Genomic DNA, 22,361 nt, shown 5'->3' with positions numbered 1-22,361 from the left:
AGACAACACAACAGTACATAAAGAGAGACCTACGACAACAACCCAGCAAAGCAGCAACACATGACATTATGCTCAATGTAGGTATTAAATTACTGCTGGTGGTTGGCCGTCATTGTAAATAAGAAATTGTTCTTAACTGACTAGTTAAATAAATACAAATAAATGCTGATGTTATGGAGGTAAAAACATTATTTGTCATCGTAAATCATCTATTACATACAAGCTAGTGGGTTATAAAGCATCTATTACATACAAGCTAGTGGGGTATAAAGCATCTATTACATACAAGCTAGTGGGTTATAAATCATCTATTACATACAAGCTAGTGGGTTATAAATCATCTATTACATACAAGCTAGTGGGTTATAAATCATCTATTACATACAAGCTAGTGGGTTATAAATCATCTATTACATACAAGCTAGTGGGTTATAAATCATCTATTACATACAAGCTAGTGGGTTATAAATCATCTATTACATACAAGCTAGTGGGTTATAAATCATCTATTACATACAAGCTAGTGGGTTATAAATCATCTATTACATACAAGCTAGTGGGTTATAAATCATCTATTACATACAAGCTAGTGGGTTATAAATCATCTATTACATACAAGCTAGTGGGTTATAAATCATCTATTACATACAAGCTAGTGGGTTATAAAGCATCTATTACATACAAGCTAGTGGGTTATAAAGCATCTATTACATACAAGCTAGTGGGTTATAAATCATCTATTACATACAAGCTAGTGGGTATAAATCATCTATTACAGACAAGCTAGTGGGTTATAAAGCATCTATTACATACAAGCTAGTGGGTTATAAATCATCTATTACATACAAGCTAGTGGGTTATAAATCATCTATTACATACAAGCTAGTGGGTTATAAATCATCTATTACATACAAGCTAGTGGGTTATAAATCATCTATTACATACAAGCTAGTGGGTTATAAATCATCTATTACATACAAGCTAGTGGGTTATAAAGCATCTATTACATACCAGCTAGTGGGTTATAAATCATCTATTACATACAAGCTAGTGGGTTATAAATCATCTATTACATACAAGCTAGTGGGTTATAATCATCTATTACATACAAGCTAGTGGGTTATAAATCATCTATTACATACAAGCTAGTGGGTTATAAATCATCTATTACATACAAGCTAGTGGGTATAAATCATCTATTACATACAAGCTAGTGGGGTATAAAGCATCTATTACATACAAGCTAGTGGGTTATAAATCATCTATTACATACAAGCTAGTGGGTATAAAGCATCTATTACATACAAGCTAGTGGGGTATAAATCATCTATTACATACAAGCTAGTGGGTATAAATCATCTATTACATACAAGCTAGTGGGTATAAATCATCTATTACATACAAGCTAGTGGGTTATAAAGCATCTATTACATACAAGCTAGTGGGTTATAAATCATCTATTACATACAAGCTAGTGGGTTATAAATCATCTATTACATACAAGCTAGTGGGTTATAAAGCATCTATTACATACAAGCTAGTGGGTTATAAATCATCTATTACATACAAGCTAGTGGGTTATAAAGCATCTATTACATACAAGCTAGTGGGGTATAAATCATCTATTACATACAAGCTAGTGGTTATAAAGCATCTATTACATACAAGCTAGTGGGTATAAATCATCTATTACATACAAGCTAGTGGGTTATAAATCATCTATTACATACAAGCTAGTGGGTATAAATCATCTATTACATACAAGCTAGTGGGTATAAATCATCTATTACATACAAGCTAGTGGGTTATAAATCATCTATTACATACAAGCTAGTGGGTTATAAATCATCTATTACATACAAGCTAGTGGGTATAAATCATCTATTACATACAAGCTAGTGGGTTATAAATCATCTATTACATACAAGCTAGTGGGTATAAATCATCTATTACATACAAGCTAGTGGGTATAAAGCATCTATTACATACAAGCTAGTGGGTTATAAATCATCTATTACATACAAGCTAGTGGGTTATAAATCATCTATTACATACAAGCTAGTGGGTTATAAATCATCTATTACATACAAGCTAGTGGGTTATAAATCATCTATTACATACAAGCTAGTGGGTTATAAAGCATCTATTACATACAAGCTAGTGGGTTATAAAGCATCTATTACATACAAGCTAGTGGGGTATAAATCATCTATTACATACAAGCTAGTGGGTATAAATCATCTATTACATACAAGCTAGTGGGTATAAATCATCTATTACATACAAGCTAGTGGGTTATAAAGCATCTATTACATACAAGCTAGTGGGTTATAAATCATCTATTACATACAAGCTAGTGGGTTATAAATCATCTATTACATACAAGCTAGTGGGTTATAAAGCATCTATTACATACAAGCTAGTGGGTTATAAATCATCTATTACATACAAGCTAGTGGGTTATAAAGCATCTATTACATACAAGCTAGTGGGGTATAAATCATCTATTACATACAAGCTAGTGGGTTATAAAGCATCTATTACATACAAGCTAGTGGGTATAAATCATCTATTACATACAAGCTAGTGGGTTATAAATCATCTATTACATACAAGCTAGTGGGTATAAATCATCTATTACATACAAGCTAGTGGGTATAAATCATCTATTACATACAAGCTAGTGGGTTATAAATCATCTATTACATACAAGCTAGTGGGTTATAAATCATCTATTACATACAAGCTAGTGGGTATAAATCATCTATTACATACAAGCTAGTGGGTTATAAATCATCTATTACATACAAGCTAGTGGGTATAAATCATCTATTACATACAAGCTAGTGGGTTATAAAGCATCTATTACATACAAGCTAGTGGGTTATAAATCATCTATTACATACAAGCTAGTGGGTTATAAATCATCTATTACATACAAGCTAGTGGGTATAAATCATCTATTACATACAAGCTAGTGGGTATAAATCATCTATTACATACAAGCTAGTGGGTTATAAATCATCTATTACATACAAGCTAGTGGGTTATAAATCATCTATTACATACAAGCTAGTGGGGTATAATTCATCTATTACATACAAGCTAGTGGGTTATAAATCATCTATTACATACAAGCTAGTGGGTTATAAATCATCTATTACATACAAGCTAGTGGGTTATAAATCATCTATTACATACAAGCTAGTGGGTTATAAATCATCTATTACATACAAGCTAGTGGGTTATAAAGCATCTATTACATACAAGCTAGTGGGTTATAAATCATCTATTACATACAAGCTAGTGGGTTAGAAATCATCTATTACATACAAGCTAGTGGGTTATAAATCATATTTAACATACAAGCTAGTGGGTATAAATCATCTATTACATACAAGCTAGTGGGTTATAAATCATCTATTACATACAAGCTAGTGGGTTATAAATCATCTATTACATACAAGCTAGTGGGTTATAAAGCATCTATTACATACAAGCTAGTGGGTTATAAATCATCTATTACATACAAGCTAGTGGGTTATAAATCATCTATTACATACAAGCTAGTGGGTTATAAATCATCTATTACATACAAGCTAGTGGGTTATAAATCATCTATTACATACAAGCTAGTGGGTATAAATCATCTATTACATACAAGCTAGTGGGTTATAAATCATCTATTACATACAAGCTAGTGGGTATAAATCATCTATTACATACAAGCTAGTGGGTTATAAATCATCTATTACATACAAGCTAGTGGGTATGAATCATCTATTACATACAAGCTAGTGGGTTATAAATCATCTATTACATACAAGCTAGTGGGTTATAAAGCATCTATTACATACAAGCTAGTGGGTTATAAATCATCTATTACATACAAGCTAGTGGGTTATAAATCATCTATTACATACAAGCTAGTGGGTTATAAAGCATCTATTACATACAAGCTAGTGGGTTATAAATCATCTATTACATACAAGCTAGTGGGTTATAAAGCATCTATTACATACAAGCTAGTGGGTTATACATCATCTATTACATACAAGCTAGTGGGTTATAAATCATCTATTACATACAAGCTAGTGGGTTATAAATCATCTATTACATACAAGCTAGTGGGTTATAAATCATCTATTACATACAAGCTAGTGGGTTATAAAGCATCTATTACATACAAGCTAGTGGGTTATACATCATCTATTACATACAAGCTAGTGGGTTATAAATCATCTATTACATACAAGCTAGTGGGTTATAAATCATCTATTACATACAAGCTAGTGGGTTATAAATCATCTATTACATACAAGCTAGTGGGTTATACATCATCTATTACATACAAGCTAGTGGGTTATAAATCATCTATTACATACAAGCTAGTGGGTTATAAATCATATTTAACAGACTACCTCATTTTGTTTACCTGTTGGCCCCAGCCTCTAACTCAGGTCCTGTACGTACCTAACTGACCAGCTCTGCCCATTCATCACCATTTACCTGTCGGCCCCAGCCTCTAACTCAGGTCCTGTACGTACCTAACTGACCAGCTCTGTTCATTCATCACCATTTACCTGTTGGCCCCAGCCTCTAACTCAGGTCCTGTATGTACCTAACTGACCAGCTCTGTTCATTCATCACCATTTACCTGTCGGCCCCAGACTCTAACTCAGGTCCTGTACGTACCTAACTGACCAGCTCTGTTCATTCATCACCATTTACCTGTTGGCCCCAGACTCTAACTCAGGTCCTGTACGTACCTAACTGACCAGCTCTGTTCATTCATCACCATTTACCTGTCGGCCCCAGCCTCTAACTCAGGTCCTGTATGTACCTAACTGACCAGCTCTGTTCATTCATCACCATTTACCTGTTGGCCCCAGCCTCTAACTCAGGTCCTGTACGTACCTAACTGACCAGCTCTGTTCATTCATCACCATTTACCTGTCGGCCCCAGACTCTAACTCAGGTCCTGTATGTACCTAACTGACCAGCTCTGTTCATTCATCACCATTTACCTGTTGGCCCCAGCCTCTAACTCAGGTCCTGTACGTACCTAACTGACCAGCTCTGTTCATTCATCACCATTTACCTGTCGGCCCCAGACTCTAACTCAGGTCCTGTACGTACCTAACTGACCAGCTCTGTTCATTCATCACCATTTACCTGTTGGCCCCAGCCTCTAACTCAGGTCCTGTACGTACCTAACTGACCAGCTCTGCCCATTCATCACCATTTACCTGTTGGCCCCAGCCTCTAACTCAGGTCCTGTATGTACCTAACTGACCAGCTCTGTTCATTCATCACCATTTACCTGTTGGCCCCAGCCTCTAACTCAGGTCCTGTATGTACCTAACTGACCAGCTCTGTTCATTCATCACCATTTACCTGTCGGCCCCAGCCTCTAACTCAGGTCCTGTATGTACCTAACTGACCAGCTCTGTTCATTCATCACCATTTACCTGTTGGCCCCAGCCTCTAACTCAGGTCCTGTACGTACCTAACTGACCAGCTCTGTTCATTCATCACCATTTACCTGTTGGCCCCAGCCTCTAACTCAGGTCCTGTATGTACCTAACTGACCAGCTCTGCCCATTCATCACCATTTACCTGTCGGCCCCAGCCTCTAACTCAGGTCCTGTACGTACCTAACTGACCAGCTCTGCCCATTCATCACCATTTACCTGTTGGCCCCAGCCTCTAACTCAGGTCCTGTACGTACCTAACTGACCAGCTCTGTTCATTCATCACCATTTACCTGTCGGCCCCAGCCTCTAACTCAGGTCCTGTATGTACCTAACTGACCAGCTCTGTTCATTCATCACCATTTACCTGTTGGCCCCAGCCTCTAACTCAGGTCCTGTACGTACCTAACTGACCAGCTCTGTTCATTCATCACCATTTACCTGTTGGCCCCAGCCTCTAACTCAGGTCCTGTATGTACCTAACTGACCAGCTCTGCCCATTCATCACCATTTACCTGTCGGCCCCAGCCTCTAACTCAGGTCCTGTACGTACCTAACTGACCAGCTCTGCCCATTCATCACCATTTACCTGTTGGCCCCAGCCTCTAACTCAGGTCCTGTACGTACCTAACTGACCAGCTCTGTTCATTCATCACCATTTACCTGTCGGCCCCAGACTCTAACTCAGGTCCTGTATGTACCTAACTGACCAGCTCTGTTCATTCATCACCATTTACCTGTCGGCCCCAGACTCTAACTCAGGTCCTGTACGTACCTAACTGACCAGCTCTGTTCATTCATCACCATTTACCTGTTGGCCCCAGCCTCTAACTCAGGTCCTGTACGTACCTAACTGACCAGCTCTGTTCATTCATCACCATTTACCTGTCGGCCCCAGCCTCTAACTCAGGTCCTGTATGTACCTAACTGACCAGCTCTGTTCATTCATCACCATTTACCTGTCGGCCCCAGCCTCTAACTCAGGTCCTGTACGTACCTAACTGACCAGCTCTGTTCATTCATCACCATTTACCTGTCGGCCCCAGCCTCTAACTCAGGTCCTGTACGTACCTAACTGACCAGCTCTGTTCATTCATCACCATTTACCTGTTGGCCCCAGCCTCTAACTCAGGTCCTGTACGTACCTAACTGACCAGCTCTGTTCATTCATCACCATTTACCTGTTGGCCCCAGCCTCTAACTCAGGTCCTGTACGTACCTAACTGACCAGCTCTGTTCATTCATCACCATTTACCTGTTGGCCCCAGCCTCTAACTCAGGTCCTGTACGTACCTAACTGACCAGCTCTGTTCATTCATCACCATTTACCTGTCGGCCCCAGCCTCTAACTCAGGTCCTGTACGTACCTAACTGACCAGCTCTGTTCATTCATCACCATTTACCTGTTGGCCCCAGCCTCTAACTCAGGTCCTGTACGTACCTAACTGACCAGCTCTGTTCATTCATCACCATTTACCTGTCGGCCCCAGCCTCTAACTCAGGTCCTGTACGTACCTAACTGACCAGCTCTGTTCATTCATCACCATTTACCTGTTGGCCCCAGCCTCTAACTCAGGTCCTGTACGTACCTAACTGACCAGCTCTGTTCATTCATCACCATTTACCTGTTGGCCCCAGCCTCTAACTCAGGTCCTGTACGTACCTAACTGACCAGCTCTGTTCATTCATCACCATTTACCTGTTGGCCCCAGCCTCTAACTCAGGTCCTGTATGTACCTAACTGACCAGCTCTGCCCATTCATCACCATTTACCTGTCGGCCCCAGCCTCTAACTCAGGTCCTGTATGTACCTAACTGACCAGCTCTGCCCATTCATCACCATTTACCTGTTGGCCCCAGCCTCTAACTCAGGTCCTGTATGTACCTAACTGACCAGCTCTGCCCATTCTCCACCATTTACCTGTTGGCCCCAGCCTCTAACTCAGGTCCTGTATGTACCTAACTGACCAGCTCTGCCCATTCTCCACCATTTACCCGTTGTTGTCTTAGCTCTCCTGTTCAACACCTGTGATTGCTTAATGCCTCTCTCTAATGTCAATATGCCTTGTCTACTGCTGTCTTGGTTAGTTTTTATTGTTTTATTTCACTGTAGAGCCCTCAGTCCCCCTCAAAATGCCTTAGATGGCTCTTTCGTCCCACTCCACACACATGCGGAGACCACGCCTAGGTTAACTGATGCCTCCAGAGACGAAACCGTCACCCAACGCATAGGTTTACCTCCACAGTACTCACATCCAACCATACCATTGTCTGCCTTGAATATATTCTACCACGCCATAAATCTGCTCCTTTTATTCTCTGTTCCCAACGCACTAGACGACCAGTTCTTATAGCCGTACCCTCATCCTACTCCTCCTCTGTTCCTCTGGTGATGTAGAGGTTAACCCAGGCCCCGTAGCCCCCAGTAATACATCTATTCCCCAGGCCCTGTAGCAGTACTACATCTATTCTCCAGGCCCTGTAGCAGTACTACATCTTTTCCCCAGGCCCTGTAGCAGTACTACATATATTCTCCAGGCCCTGTAGCAGTACTACATCTATACTCCAGGCCCTGTAGAAGTAATACATATATTCCCCAGGCCCTGTAGCAGTACTACATCTATTCCCCAGGCCCTGTAGCAGTACTACATCTATTCCCCAGGCCCTGTAGCCCCCAGTACTACATATATTCCCCAGGCCCTGTAGCCCCCAGTACTACATCTATTCCCCAGGCCCCATAGCCCCCAGTACAACATCTATTCCCCAGGCCATGTAGCAGAACTACATCTTTTCTCCAGGCCCTGTAGCAGTACTACATCTATTCCCCAGGCCCTGTAGCAGTACTATATCTATTCCCCAGGCCCTGTAGCAGTACTACATCTATTCCCCAGGCCCTGTAGCCCCCAGTACTACATCTATTCCCCGGGCTCTGTAGCCCCCAGTACTACATCTATTCCCCAGGCCCTGTAGCCCCCAGTACTACATCTATCCCCCAGGCCCTGTAGCAGTACTACATCTATTCCCCAGGCACTGTAGCAGTACTACATCTATTCAACAGGCCCCGTAGCCCCCAGTACTACATCTATTCCCCAGGCCCTGTAGCCCCCAGTACTACATCTATTCCCCAGGCCCTGTAGCCCCCAGTACTACATCTATCCCCCAGGCCCTGTAGCAGTACTACATCTATTCCCCAGGCCCTGTAGCCCCCAGTACTACATATATTCCCCAGGCCCTGTAGCAGTACTACATCTATTCCTCGGGCCCTGTAGCCCCCAGTACTATATCTATTCCCCAGGCTCTATCATTTGTTGACTTCTGTAACCGTAAAAGCCTTGGTTTCATGCATGTTATTAACATCAAAAGCCTCCTCCCTAAGTTCGTTTTTTTCAATGCTTTAGCACACTCCGCCAACCCTGATGTCCTAGCCGTGTCTGAATCCTTGCTTAGGAAGGCCACCGAAAATTCTGAAATGTCCATCCCCAACTACATTTTCCGCCAAGATAGAACTGCCAAAGAGGGTGGAGTTAGCCTGCAGAGTTATATCTTAATATCCAGGTCTGTGCCCAAACAGTTTCAGCTTCTACTTTTAAAAATCCACCTTTCCAGAAACAAGTGTTGCTGCTTGTTATAGACCCCCCTCAGCCCCCCACCCGCCATTTGTCTTCAGAGTTTGTACTGTTAGGTGACCTAAACTGGGATATGCTTAACACCCCGGCCGTCCTACAAATTAAGCTAGATGCCCTCAATATCACAAAAATTATCATGGAACCTACCAGGTACAACCCTAAATCCGTAAACACGGGCACCCTCATAGATATCATCCTGACCAACCTGCCCTCTAAATACACCTCTGCTGTCTTCAACCAGGATCTCAGCGATCACTGCATCATTGCTTGTGTCCTTGATGGGTCTGCGGTCAAACGACCACCCTTCATCACTGTCAAACGCTCCGATAAAGCACTTCAGCAATCAGACCTTTCTAATCGACCTGGCCCGGGTATCCTGGAAGGATATTGACCTCCTTCCATCAGTAGACCTTTCTAATCGACCTGGCACGGGTATCCTGGAAGGATATTGACCTCCTTCCGTCAGTAGACCTTTCTAATCGACCTGGCCCGGGTATCCTGGAAGGATATTGACCTCATTCCGTCAGTAGGCCTTTCTAATCGACCTGGCCCGGGTATCCTGGAAGGATATTGACCTCATTCCTTCAGTAGAGGATGCCTGGTTATTCTTTAAAAGTGCTTTCCTCACCATCTTAAATAAGCATGCCCCGTTCAAAAAATGTAGAATTAATAACAGATATAGCCTGTGGTTCACTCCAGACCTGACTGCCCTTGACCAACACAAAAACATCTTGTATACATCTAATATACACAGGCAGTTATGACTATTTCTCAGACACAGTTCAGTATGTTATATCAGAGGGTCTGTTGTCCGGACCTCTGGCAGTCTCTATGGGGGTGCCACAGGGTTCAATTCTCGGGCCGACTCTTTTCTCTGTATACATCAATGATGTTGCTCTTGCTGCTGGTGATTCTCTGATCCACCTCTACGCAGACGACACCATTCTGTATACTTCTGGCCCTTCTTTGGACACTGTGTTAACAAACCTCCAGACAAGCTTCAATGCCATACAACTCTCCTTCCGTGACCTCCAACTGCTCTTAAATGCAAGTAAAACTAAATGCATGCTATTCAACCGATCGCTGCCCGCACCTGCCCGCCGGTCTAGCATCACTACTCTGTATGGTTCGGACTTAGAAAATGTGGACAACTACAAATACCTAGTTGTCTGGTTAGACTGTAAACTCTCCTTCCAGACTCACATCAAGCATCTCCAATCCAAAATTAAATCTAGAATCAGCTTCCTATTTCGCAAAAAGCATCCTTCATTCATGCTGCCATACATACCCTCGTAAAACTGACTATCCTACAGATCCTTGACTTCGGCGATGTCATTTACAAAATAGCCTCCAACACACTACTCAGCAAATTGGATGCAGTCTATCACAGTGCCATCCGTTTTGTCACCAAAGCCCCATATACTACCCACCACTGCGACCTGTATGCTCTCGTTGGCTGGCCCTCATTTCATATTCGTCGCCAAACCACAAGTTCCAGGTCATCTATAAGTCTTTGCTAGGTAAAGCCCTGCCTTATCTCAGCTCACTGGTCACCATAGCAACACCCACACGGAGCACGTGCTCCAGCAGGTATATTTCACTGGTCAGCCCCAAAGCCAACACCTACTTTGGCCGCCTTTCCTTCCAGTTCTCTGCTGCCAATGACTGGAACGAATTGCAAAAATCACTGATGCTGGAGACTCATATCTCCCTCACTAACTTTAAGCATCAGCTGTCAGAGCAGCTTACAGATCATTGCACCTGTACATAGCCCATCTATGAATAGCCCACTCAACTACCTCATCCCCATATTGTTATTTATTGTTTTGCTCCTTTTCACCCCAGTATCTCTACTTGCACATTCATTTTCTGCACATCTATCACTCCAGTGTTAATGCTAAATTGTCATTATTTTGCCACTATGGCCTATTTATTGCCTTACCTCCCTAATCTTACTTCATTTGCACACACTGTATATAGACTCTTCTATTGTGTTATTGACTGTACATTTGTTTATGTGTAACTCTGTGTTGTTTGTGTCTCACACTGCTTTGCTTTATCTTGGCCAGGTCACAGATGTAAATGAGAACTTGTTCTCAACTGGCCTACCTGGTTAAATAAATAAATGAAACCTTGTGGGTGAAATTGGGTGAATATCCAATTGGGTGAAGTGCAGTGGCATGAAGAGAAAGTGGTTTCCTCTTCTGAGCCGAGGAGTAGTCTTAACAAACAGTTACTCTGAGCCTGTACCAGGGAATCTGTTGCTCATTACCTCTCAGCTAATCTCTTCTAATTACATGCAGACTAGAGACGGTGGAAGAGTTCAACTGAGTTAATTAAAGAGAATGTGTTGAGGAGAGGAGAGGCTGGTCGGGTCATGATGACCAACATGTGCTCTCCTCTGGTCCTCACATCAATGGGCTTTATTCATATTTCACCATCTCGTTTTCATTTTAAATTGGGTCATTCCTACCAAGAACATCAAACCACCAGCCTGTTGCTGTTGGCATGGCACCCATATGGTAATAGAAGTATGCTGCTAGTTTCCTGCCTTGTAGCTTGGCTTTGCTTTGAAGGACAGATTTGGACCTAGTCTAGGACTTCAGATTATAAATTATATGAAGGACAGATTTGGGCCTAGTCTAGGACTTCAGATTATAAATTATATGAGCGACAGATTTGGGCCTAGTATAGGACTTCAGATTATAAATTATATGAGCGACAGATTTGGGCCTAGTATAGGACTTCAACAATTATGCATTACATTCTGTGTTAGCATCCCAAATGGTTCTCTATTCCCTATAGAGATCCCTGTGGGCCCTGGTCATGACTAGTGCACTATATAGGGATTAGGGTTATGGGCCCTGGTCATGACTAGTGCACTAAATAGCGAACAGGGTTCCATTTTCGACACTGACTGTCACTGTGTGTATGTATAGTGAGTGGTTAGGTGGTGCTGTGTGTCTGGCGCCAGGGGGTCAGTCCTGTCCAGAGTGCTGCCTGGACATGTCTCTTCCAGTCCCTTTGTCCCGGCTGCAAGGGGAGGTTTGTCTGATTGACCTGCATTCAGCACAGGCTCCTGGCAGCCTGGTTACTGTTGCTGCCGTTGGTTGTCTAAGTCAGCTCTACTGTGCCCAAAATGGCATCCTATTCCCTATACAGTTTACTACCTTTGACCAGGGCCTATGGCACTATATATAGGGAATAGGGTGCAATTTGGGATGTAGCCTGTCCCTCTCCTCTCCCTTCATCCAGTTCTGTCTCTAGACCCCCCCTCCCCTCTCCCTTCATCCAGTTCTGTCTCTAGACTCCCCCTCCCCTCTCCCTTCATCCAGTTCTGTCTCTAGACTCCCCCTCCCCTCTCTCCTCTCCCTTCATCCAGTTCTGTCTCTAGACTCCCCCTCCCCTCTCTCCTCTCCCTTCATCCAGTTCTGTCTCTAGACTCCCCCTCCCCTCTCTCTTCATCCAGTTCTGTCTCTAGATTCCCCTCCCCTCTCTCCTCTCCCTTCATCCAGTTCTGTCTCTAGACTCCCCCTCCCCTCTCTCCTCTCCCTTCATCCAGTTCTGTCTCTAGACTCCCCCTCCCCTCTCTCCTCTCCCTTCATCCAGTTCTGTCTCTAGTCTCCCCCTCCCCTCTCCCTTCATCCAGTTCTGTCTCTAGACTCCCCCTCCCCTCTCTCCTCTCCCTTCATCCAGTTCTGTCTCTAGACTCCCCCTCCCCTCTCTCTTCATCCAGTTCTGTCTCTAGACTCCCCCTCCCCTCTCTCCTCTCCCTTCATCCAGTTCTGTCTCTAGTCTCCCCCTCTCCTCTCTCCGACCCTGAGGCAGCCTGCCAGGCAGTCAGTCCTGTGTTGCCAGAGCGCTGAGCCCAGAAGGAACAATGTGCCATAAGACGTGTGTGTTGGGGCTGAGGTCAGTTGAGCCATGTCGAGGCAGGGCGGCTCGTGACTGGTCATGCTGCCGGCCGTGTGCAGCGCACGGAGCCACAGGAGTCTTAACGCTTTGTCTAAGTGCATTAAACCACCACCACCTGGCAACACACACACTTCATCTATTCCCTACATAGTGCACTACTTTAGACCAGGCCTCTATTCCCTACATAGTGCACTACTTTAGACCAGAGCCCTATTCCCTACATAGTGCACTACGTTAGACCAGAGCCCTATTCCCTACATAGTGCACTACGTTAGACCAGAGCCCTATTCCCTACATAGTGCACTACGTTAGACCAGAGCCCTATTCCCTATATAGTCCACTACTGTAGACCAGAGCCCTATTCCCTACATAGTGCACTACTTTAGACCAGAGCCCTATTCCCTATATAGTCCACTACTTTAGACCAGAGCCCTATTCCCTACATAGTGGACTACGTTAGACCAGAGCCCTATTCCCTACATAGTGCACTACTTTAGACCAGAGCCCTATTCCCTACATAGTGCACTACGTTAGACCAGAGCCCTATTCCCTACATAGTGCACTACTTTAGACCAGAGCCCTATTCCCTACATAGTGCACTACGTTAGACCAGAGCCCTATTCCCTACATAGTGCACTACATTAGACCAGAGCCCTATTCCCTACATAGTGCACTACTTTAGACCAGAGCCCTATTCCCTATATAGTCCACTACTTTAGACCAGAGCCCTATTCCCTACATAGTGCACTACTTTAGACCAGAGCCCTATTCCCTACATAGTGCACTACGTTAGACCAGAGCCCTATTCCCTACATAGTGCACTACGTTAGACCAGAGCCCTATTCCCTACATAGTGCACTACGTTAGACCAGAGCCCTATTCCCTATATAGTCCACTACTGTAGACCAGAGCCCTATTCCCTACATAGTGCACTACTTTAGACCAGAGCCCTATTCCCTATATAGTCCACTACTGTAGACCAGAGCCCTATTCCCTACATAGTGCACTACGTTAGACCAGAGCCCTATTCCCTATATAGTCCACTACATTAGACCAGAGCCCTATTCCCTACATAGTGCACTACGTTAGACCAGAGCCTTATATAGGGAATAGGGTTCCATTTGAAGCACAGAGCTGCAGTCTGTAGTCTACCTGTTGAGTTTGATCGGAGGCAGGACATGATCACGTGAAGAGCTGCTATTTCCCTTTGAAGCTGCTCAGGATTTCAGAAAAGGTTTCACCAGAAGAAAGCTGACGTTTTCTGTTCTTTTGCCAAGTTCCAGGCCTATTTCATTTGTTTTGCTCGGCCCTTGGCTGGAGAACGACTGATTATCTCTGTTCTATACATACAGACCCTTTCAGACTGTTGTACAGGCAGTGACAGACAGTGGTTCATGGTTGGCATCTCTCACCCCCCAAATAAACTGTTTTACTTCAGACCAAATATATCATTCTTTCACACGTGTGTTAGGAGTGTGACCATGTCTCTGTGTATGACGTGTTGGTTGACCTCCCCTTCCACACTGACCTCCCCCCTTCCCTTCCAGTGGTCTGACCCATGAGGGCCACAGCCGTGATGTGGAGCAGGTCTACCTACGTTGTTCCCAGGGTTCCCTCCACTGGCTCTACCCTACAGGGGCCGTCATCGTCAACCTGCGGCCCAACACCCTGTCCCCGGCAGCCGCCCGTCTCTCCGTCTGCATCAAGCCCTCTAGGGACTCCCACGGGGCCAACATCTACCTGGACCGGGCCGGGAAGCTGCGCCTGCTGCTGAGAGAGCAGGACCAGGCCCAGGGGAAGGTGACCTGCTTCAGCATCCAGGAGGGGTCTCTGTTCATAGAGGCCATACCTCACAGAGACATCAGTAAGAGAATCACCTCGTTCCAGTATGAGCTGGTTACAGAGAGGATCGGGGCTGGAGCTGGAGCCTTGGCTGGGGTGGAGCCACAAGCACTGTCTGGTGAGATACACTCCTATTGTTGTTGTTGCTTTGGTCGTTAAAGGGGAAGTTCAGTATGGCTAAAGCACTGTCTGGTGAGATACACTCCTATTGTTGTTGTTGCTTTGGTCGTTAAAGGGGAAGTTCAGTATGGCTAAAGCACTGTCTGGTGAGATACACTCCTATTGTTGTTGTTGCTTTGGTCATTAAAGGGGAAGTTCAGTATGGCTAAAGCACTGTCTGGTGAGATACACTCCTATTGTTGTTGTTGCTTTGGTCGTTAAAGGGGAAGTTCAGTATGGCTAAAGCACTGTCTGGTGAGATACACTCCTATTGTTGTTGTTGCTTTGGTCATTAAAGGGGAAGTTCAGTATGGCTAAAGCACTGTCTGGTGAGATACACTCCTATTGTTGTTGTTGCTTTGGTCGTTAAAGGGGAAGTTCAGTATGGCTAAAGCACTGTCTGGTGAGATACACTCCTATTGTTGTTGTTGCTTTGGTCATTAAAGGGGAAGTTCAGTATGGCTAAAGCACTGTCTGGTAAGATACACTCCTATTGTTGTTGTTGCTTTGGTCATTAAAGGGGAAGTTCAGTATGGCTAAAGCACTGTCTGGTGAGATACACTCCTATTGTTGTTGTTGCTTTGGTCATTAAAGGGGAAGTTCAGTATGGCTAAAGCACTGTCTGGTGAGATACACTCCTATTGTTGTTGTTGCTTTGGTCATTAAAGGGGAAGTTCAGTATGGCTAAAGCACTGTCAAGGGGGGATAAACTCCTATTGTTGTTGTTGCTTTGGTCATTAAAGGGGAAGTTCAGTATGGCTAAAGCACTGTCTGGTGAGATACACTCCTATTGTTGTTGTTGCTTTGGTCATTAAAGGGGAAGTTCAGTATGGCTAAAGCACTGTCTGGTGAGATACACTCCTATTGTTGTTGTTGCTTTGGTCATTAAAGGGGAAGTTCAGTATGGCTAAAGCACTGTCTGGTGAGATACACTCCTATTGTTGTTGTTGCTTTGGTCATTAAAGGGGAAGTTCAGTATGGCTAAAGCAAAGACGGTACATTATGAAGATGAAACTGCTTCTCCAGTAGAAATTCCCGTTGACAATATCATGGCGACGTTGGCTATCGAAGCTCATGCGCAGAAACACATCATCGGGGTGTAACGGTCATCTCACACTGAACTGGGCCTCTGCAGGCCGTCAAATTCTTGGTATTTTTGTTGGTATTTTATCAGGATCCCCATTAGTTGTTGCAAAAGCAGCAGCTACTCTTCCTGGGGTCCAACACAAAACAGGACACATGACATAATACAGAACATTAATAGACAAGAACAGAACTACATCAATTCAAAATGAAATGCACACAGCCTACATATCAATACCAATACACACACCAACTGTCTAGGCACTCCTTTGACATAAAGTTGTTTTTGACCAATGAAAACGTGTCAGTTTGTCACTTTCACAACAGAGTAATAACATGTTCAACTATTTAAGACATTGTCTACAGTCTTGGTTGTGCCTTTAGATTTAGAGAAAAAAAATAGAAAATGAACTTCTCATTGACTTCTCGAACCCCAAACCTGGTCTGTTTGGTCTGTTTCACAAGTCTTGCGATGTTGCACCTCTGGGTGTGGAAACTCTTTGGCTAAAGTTAACTGAAGTTTGTAGTGGCTGACGACAGACAACTGAACCATGGATGATAGTTTTTCCTGGTCCACAGACTACTTTCAGACTGAGGTACCAGCTATCATTAAGGTCTAAAATCCTGAACTTCCCCTTTAGTGCTAATGTTGGCCCAGACAGTGGATCACAGACTCTCCTGGTTGGCCTAGACAGTGGATCACAGACTCTCCTGGTTGGCCTAGACAGTGGATCACAGACTCTCCTGGTTCGCCTAGACAGTGGATCACAGACTCTCCTGGTTGGCCTAGACAGTGGATCACAGACTCTCCTGGTTGGCCTAGACAGTGGATCACAGACTCTCCTGGTTGGCTTAGACAGTGGATCACAGACTCTCCTGGTTGACCCAGACAGTGGATCACAGACTCTCCTGGTTGGCCCAGACAGTGGATCACAGACTCTCCTGGTTGGCCCAGAGACTACATTCAAGGAAAGGAACCATCTAACTAATGTCGTCATTTGGGTGACCTATCCCTTTTAAGTTTTTTAAATCAATGGCATTAGGCGTGCACCATATCCTGACTATTCAGACGTGGGTAGGTCAGAGAGAGTCAACTGGCCATTCAGCTGACAGTTTGTTAATTGACTGACTAGGAAGTGGTTTTCTTTGTCTTAGTGTCTGTAGTCACGATGTAGTTCTGTACTGAATGCAGCCATCTGCTGGAGAAAACATCTCCGTTTTGTAGATCTGTATTTACAAGATAAACTATTTTTGATATTCAATCTTCGGTTTATTTGTCTTTCCACTGAAGTCTGAATCTCAGTGTTGTGTTTTGTAATATTACGTTACGCTGACATTTCTATGTTGACATTTGTCAGTTCCCTTCCCACAAGAAGCCGGTGTATCATGGGACTGTGAGTTGACTTGGGGGGAGGGTTTCATAGCGAACCACTGCCTTCCCTACAGTACCCTGGTCTGTCTGTACAGAGGGCTACAGCCAAACGGAGAGGGCCTCTCTCAAAACAGAGGCGTGTTTTCATCATGCTGTGTACCTGCCAACCCTGCATGACTCCTGGTTGGGAGGAGGTCCAGACAAGAGAGACTGGTCATTTCTTCCACACTGAGGAGTCATATGACTTCTATCTACCTCACATCTGTTTCTACTGCTTTCTGGGCTCACATGTTCATATCCTGCATGGTCAGCTGGCACAACGGGCAGATAGAGACTGATAAACAGTCAGGACCTAATGTCGGGGATCTAACACAGTGGTCTAATGGTTGTAGATAGTGTAGTTGGTCTTAATGTAGGGGATCTAACATAGTGGTCTAATGGTTGTAGATAGTGTAGTTGGCTCAGGTTGGTCTTAATGTCGGGGATCTAACATAGTAGTCTAATGGTTGTAGATCGTGTAGTTGGCTCGGGTTGGTCTTAATGTCGGGGATCTAACATAGTAGTCTAATGGTTGTAGATATTGTAGTTGGTCTCAATGTAGAGGATCTAACATAGTGGTCTAATGGTTGTAGATAGTGTAGTTGGCTCAGGTTGGTCTTAATGTTGAGGATCTAACACAGTGGTCTAATGGTTGTAGATAGTGTAGTTGGTCTTAATGTAGGGGATCTAACATAGTGGTCTAATGGTTGTAGATAGTGTAGTTGGCTCAGGTTGGTTTTAATGTAGGGGATCTAACATAGTGGTCTAATAGTTGTAGATAGTGTAGTTGGTCTTCATGTAGGGGATCTAACATAGTGGTCTAATGGTTGTAGATAGTGTAGTTGGTCTTAATGTAGGGGATCTAACACAGTGGTCTAATCGTTGTAGATAGTGTAGTTGGTCTTAATGTAGAGGATCTAACACAGTGGTCTAATGGTTGTAGATAGTGTAGTTGGTCTTAATGTAGGGGATCTAACATAGTGGTCTAATGGTTGTAGATAGTGTAGTTGGTCTTAATGTAGGGGATCTAACATAGTGGTCTAATAGTTGTAGATAGTGTAGTTGGCTCAGGTTGGTCTTAATGTAGGGGATCTAACATAGTGGTCTAATGGTTGTAGATAGTGTAGTTGGCTCAAGTTGGTCTTAATGTAGAGGATCTAACACAGTGGTCTAATGGTTGTAGATAGTGTAGTTGGTCTTAATGTAGGGGATCTAACACAGTGGTTCTAATGGTTGTAGATAGTGTAGTTGGTCTTAATGTAGAGGACCTAACACAGTGGTCTAATGGTTGTAGATAGTGTAGTTGGCTCAGGTTGGTCTTAATGTCGTGCTTCTGGGTCCAGGTTCTAATATAGTAGTCTAATGCTCAGGGTTGTTATGACCGGCTTGGTTTCCTGCGCTTTGTACTTCTGTGGTATGAGCTTGTGGTGTAATGTGGCGACAGGTCCCTAGCCCAGGGGGAGAGGGAGGGAGGGAGGGAGGGAGGGAGGGGGGGCAGCAGGGTCTAGAGGGCTTGGTGATCTGATTGCACTTGTTTGGCTCTGTTTTCTCTCTCTCTCTCTCTCTCTCTCTCTCTCTCTCTCTCTCTCTCTCTCTCTCTCTCTGTCTGTGTGCCTCTGTCTGTGTGCCTCTCTCCCTCTCTCTCGCTCTCTCTCTCTCACTCTCTGTCTCTCTCCCTCTCTCTCTGTCTCTCTCTCTCTATCTCTGTCTCTCTCGCTCTCTGTCTGTCTGTCTGCCTCTCTCTGTCTCTCTCTCACTCTCTCTCTGTGTCTCTCTCTCTCTCTCTCTCTGTCTCTCTCTGTCTCTCTCTGTCTCTCTCTCTCTCTCTCTCTCTCTCTCTCTCTCTGTCTCTCTCACTCTCTCTCTGTGTGTCTCTCTCTCTCTCTCTCTGTCTCTCTCTCTGTCTCTCTGTCTCTCTCTGTCTCTCTCTGTCCCTCTCTCTCTCTCTCTCTCCCTCTCCCTGTCTGTTTTTCTCCACTTCTTTCCAGTTGTCTCTGTCAGACCTGCTCTGCTGGGATTGAGTTGCTGTCTCCATCTCTCTGGAATGTTTCTCACACCAGATGTTGAGAGAAGGAACTTTATTCCTCACACTTTCCCCCCTTTTCTCTGTCTCCTCTCTCTCTCTCTCTCTCTCTGTCATACATCTATATTTCCCCCCTTTTCTCTGTCTCCTCTCTCTCTCTCTCTCTATCTGTCATACATCTATATTTCCCCCCTTTTCTCTGTCTCCTCTCTCTCTCTCTATCTGTCATACATCTATATTTCCCCCCTTTTCTCTGTCTCCTCTCTCTCTCTCTCTATCTGTCATACATCTATATTTCCCCCCTTTTCTCTACCTCCTCTCTCTCTCTCTCTCTATCTGTCATACATCTATATTTCCCCCCTTTTCTCTACCTCCTCTCTCTCTCTATCTGTCATACATCTATATTTCCCCCCTTTTATCTGTCTCCTCTCTCTCTATATATATATCTCTTTCCTACATCTATATTTCTCCTTTTCTCTACCTCCTCTCTCTCTCTCTATCTGTCATACATCTATATTTCTCCTTTTCTCTGCCTCCTCTCTCTCTATATATCTTTCCTACATCTATATTTCTCCCACTGTCTCCTCTTGTCTTTCATTCCTCTTCCCTTCATCTATGCGTCCTGTCTCCCCTCTCTTCCACGTTCTTCTGTAGTGGTTGTGATCAGAGAAGGGTGGTATTGCTGAGCTGCCCTCCATTAGAGGAGAATGCATCTGGGACCAGATGGTGTAGCTGGGGACAGCATCTCCCCCTCTCCTTCCCTCCAGCGCTCTTCCCATCCCTCCATCCCCTCTCTGTGAAGTGGCTGTGATGGGAGCAGTACAGCGTGTGTTTGGCTGGGTAGAGAAAGCTGACTCCCACTCAGATCATGCCAGGCCATTCCTGTGGCAACGTTTCATGTCTGACATCTGAGCCCCGACCAGAGAGAGAGAGAAGGAGACCAGAGAGAGAGAGAAGGAGACCAGAGAGAGAGAGAGAGAAGGAGACCAGAGAGAGAGAGGAGACCAGAGAGAGAGAGAAGGAGACCAGAGAGAGAAGGAGACCAGAGAGAGAAGGAGACCAGAGAGAGAGAGGAGACCAGAGAGAGAGAGGAGACCAGAGAGAGAGAGAGGAGGAGACCAGAGAGAGAGAGGAGGAGACCAGAGAGAGAGAGAGAGAGAGGAGACCAGAGAGAGAGGAGGAGACCAGAGAGAGAGGAGACCAGAGAGAGAGAGGATGAGGAGACCAGAGAGAGACAAGGAGACCAGAGAGAGAGGAGGAGACCAGAGAGAGAGAGGAGGAGACCAGAGAGAGAGAGAAGGATACCAGAGAGAGAGAAGGAGACCAGAGAGCAAGAGAGAAGGAGACCAGAGAGAGAGAGAAGGAGACCAGAGAGAGAGAGAAGGAGACCAGAGAGAGAGAGAGGAGACCAGAGAGAGAGAGAGAAGGAGACCAGAGAGAGAGAGAAGGAGACCAGAGAGAGAGAGAGGAGACCAGAGAGAGAGAGAGAAGGAGACCAGAGAGAGAGAGAGAGGAGACCAGAGAGAGAGAGAGAAGGATACCAGAGAGAGAGAGGAGACCAGAAAGAGAGAGGAGACCAGAAAGAGAGAGAGGAGACCAGAGAGAGAGAGAGGAGACCAGAGAGAGAGAGAGAAGGAGACCAGAGAGAGAGAGAGAAGGAGACCAGAGAGAGAGAGAAGGAGACCAGAGAGAGAGAGAGCAGGAGACCAGAGAGAGAGAGAAGGATACCAGAGAGAGAACCTAGCTGCAACAACTGGAGCTGCCTTGCAAATGGCACCCTATCCCCTAAGTGCCTGGTCAGAGAGAGAGGAGGAGACCAGAGAGAGAGAGAAGGATACCAGAGAGAGAGAAGGAGACCAGAGACCAAGAGAGAAGGAGACCAGAGAGAGAGAGAAGGAGACCAGAGAGAGAGAGAAGGAGACCAGAGAGAGAGAGAGGAGACCAGAGAGAGAGAGAGAAGGAGACCAGAGAGAGAGAGAAGGAGACCAGAGAGAGAGAGAGGAGACCAGAGAGAGAGAGAGAAGGAGACCAGAGAGAGAGAGAGAGGAGACCAGAGAGAGAGAGAGAAGGATACCAGAGAGAGAGAGGAGACCAGAAAGAGAGAGAGGAGACCAGAAAGAGAGAGAGGAGACCAGAGAGAGAGAGAGGAGACCAGAGAGAGAGAGAGAAGGAGACCAGAGAGAGAGAGAGAAGGAGACCAGAGAGAGAGAGAAGGAGACCAGAGAGAGAGAGAGCAGGAGACCAGAGAGAGAGAGAAGGATACCAGAGAGAGAACCTAGCTGCAACAACTGGAGCTGCCTTGCAAATGGCACCCTATCCCCTAAGTGCCTGGTCAAAAGTAGTGCAGTATAAAGGGAATAGGGAGGTATTTGGGACACATCCCAGGGTCAGGGTTTGGAGCCTGTGGTGCACCGTATCCCAGAGGTTCTCTGGTGCTATGGTGGCAGCCTCAGTCCTCTCATTAAAGGCCCTGCTCCCTACTCGTTGCTCTGGGAACGAGGGGGGTGAGGTCGGCTACTCTGATGTCACCCTCCTCTCCAGCTGTTCCTAAGCCCCTGAGCCTGTGGCTGGGTAACCTCTGACCCCTCCTCAACGCCTCTTCAACCCCCCACCCTCACCCTCCCCTCACCCCCTCCTCAGTGACCTCAACCTGGACTTCAGACAAACCTGTCTAAAAAATGATCTCCAAGTCTGGAAACATGCCTACGGGTCACATGGTCTCGTCTGTAAGTGGTTTGTGAACAGGTCAGAGGTGGCAGGGCAGCGCAGGGCTGTAGAGATGGGGCTCGCGTCTCAGTAACACCCAGGTCTACTTTATATAGGGCCTG

General features: G+C 45.0%; 1 protein-coding gene across 2 annotated transcripts in view; it reads left to right on the top strand.

Annotated features, from left to right (window-relative positions):
- Window positions 1-22,361, top strand: part of metrnla (meteorin like, glial cell differentiation regulator a) — a 28,969-nt gene that overhangs the window by 1,392 nt on the left and 5,216 nt on the right. For both annotated transcript variants that reach the window (XR_004209614.1, XM_031822203.1), the window contains exon 2: window positions 14,563-14,975. Coding sequence is in view for 1 of the 2 variants with exons in the window: in XM_031822203.1 (XP_031678063.1) it covers window positions 14,563-14,975 (413 nt within the window). In the remaining variant the exon portion in view is untranslated. The remainder of the gene's footprint in view (window positions 1-14,562; window positions 14,976-22,361) is intronic.

This window comes from Oncorhynchus kisutch, unplaced genomic scaffold, assembly GCF_002021735.2.
Source record: "Oncorhynchus kisutch isolate 150728-3 unplaced genomic scaffold, Okis_V2 scaffold4088, whole genome shotgun sequence".
In the NCBI taxonomy this organism is placed as follows: Eukaryota; Metazoa; Chordata; class Actinopteri; order Salmoniformes; family Salmonidae; genus Oncorhynchus; species Oncorhynchus kisutch.
Note: the sequence above shows the minus strand (reverse complement) of the source record. Positions and strands in the feature narration are given on the sequence as shown.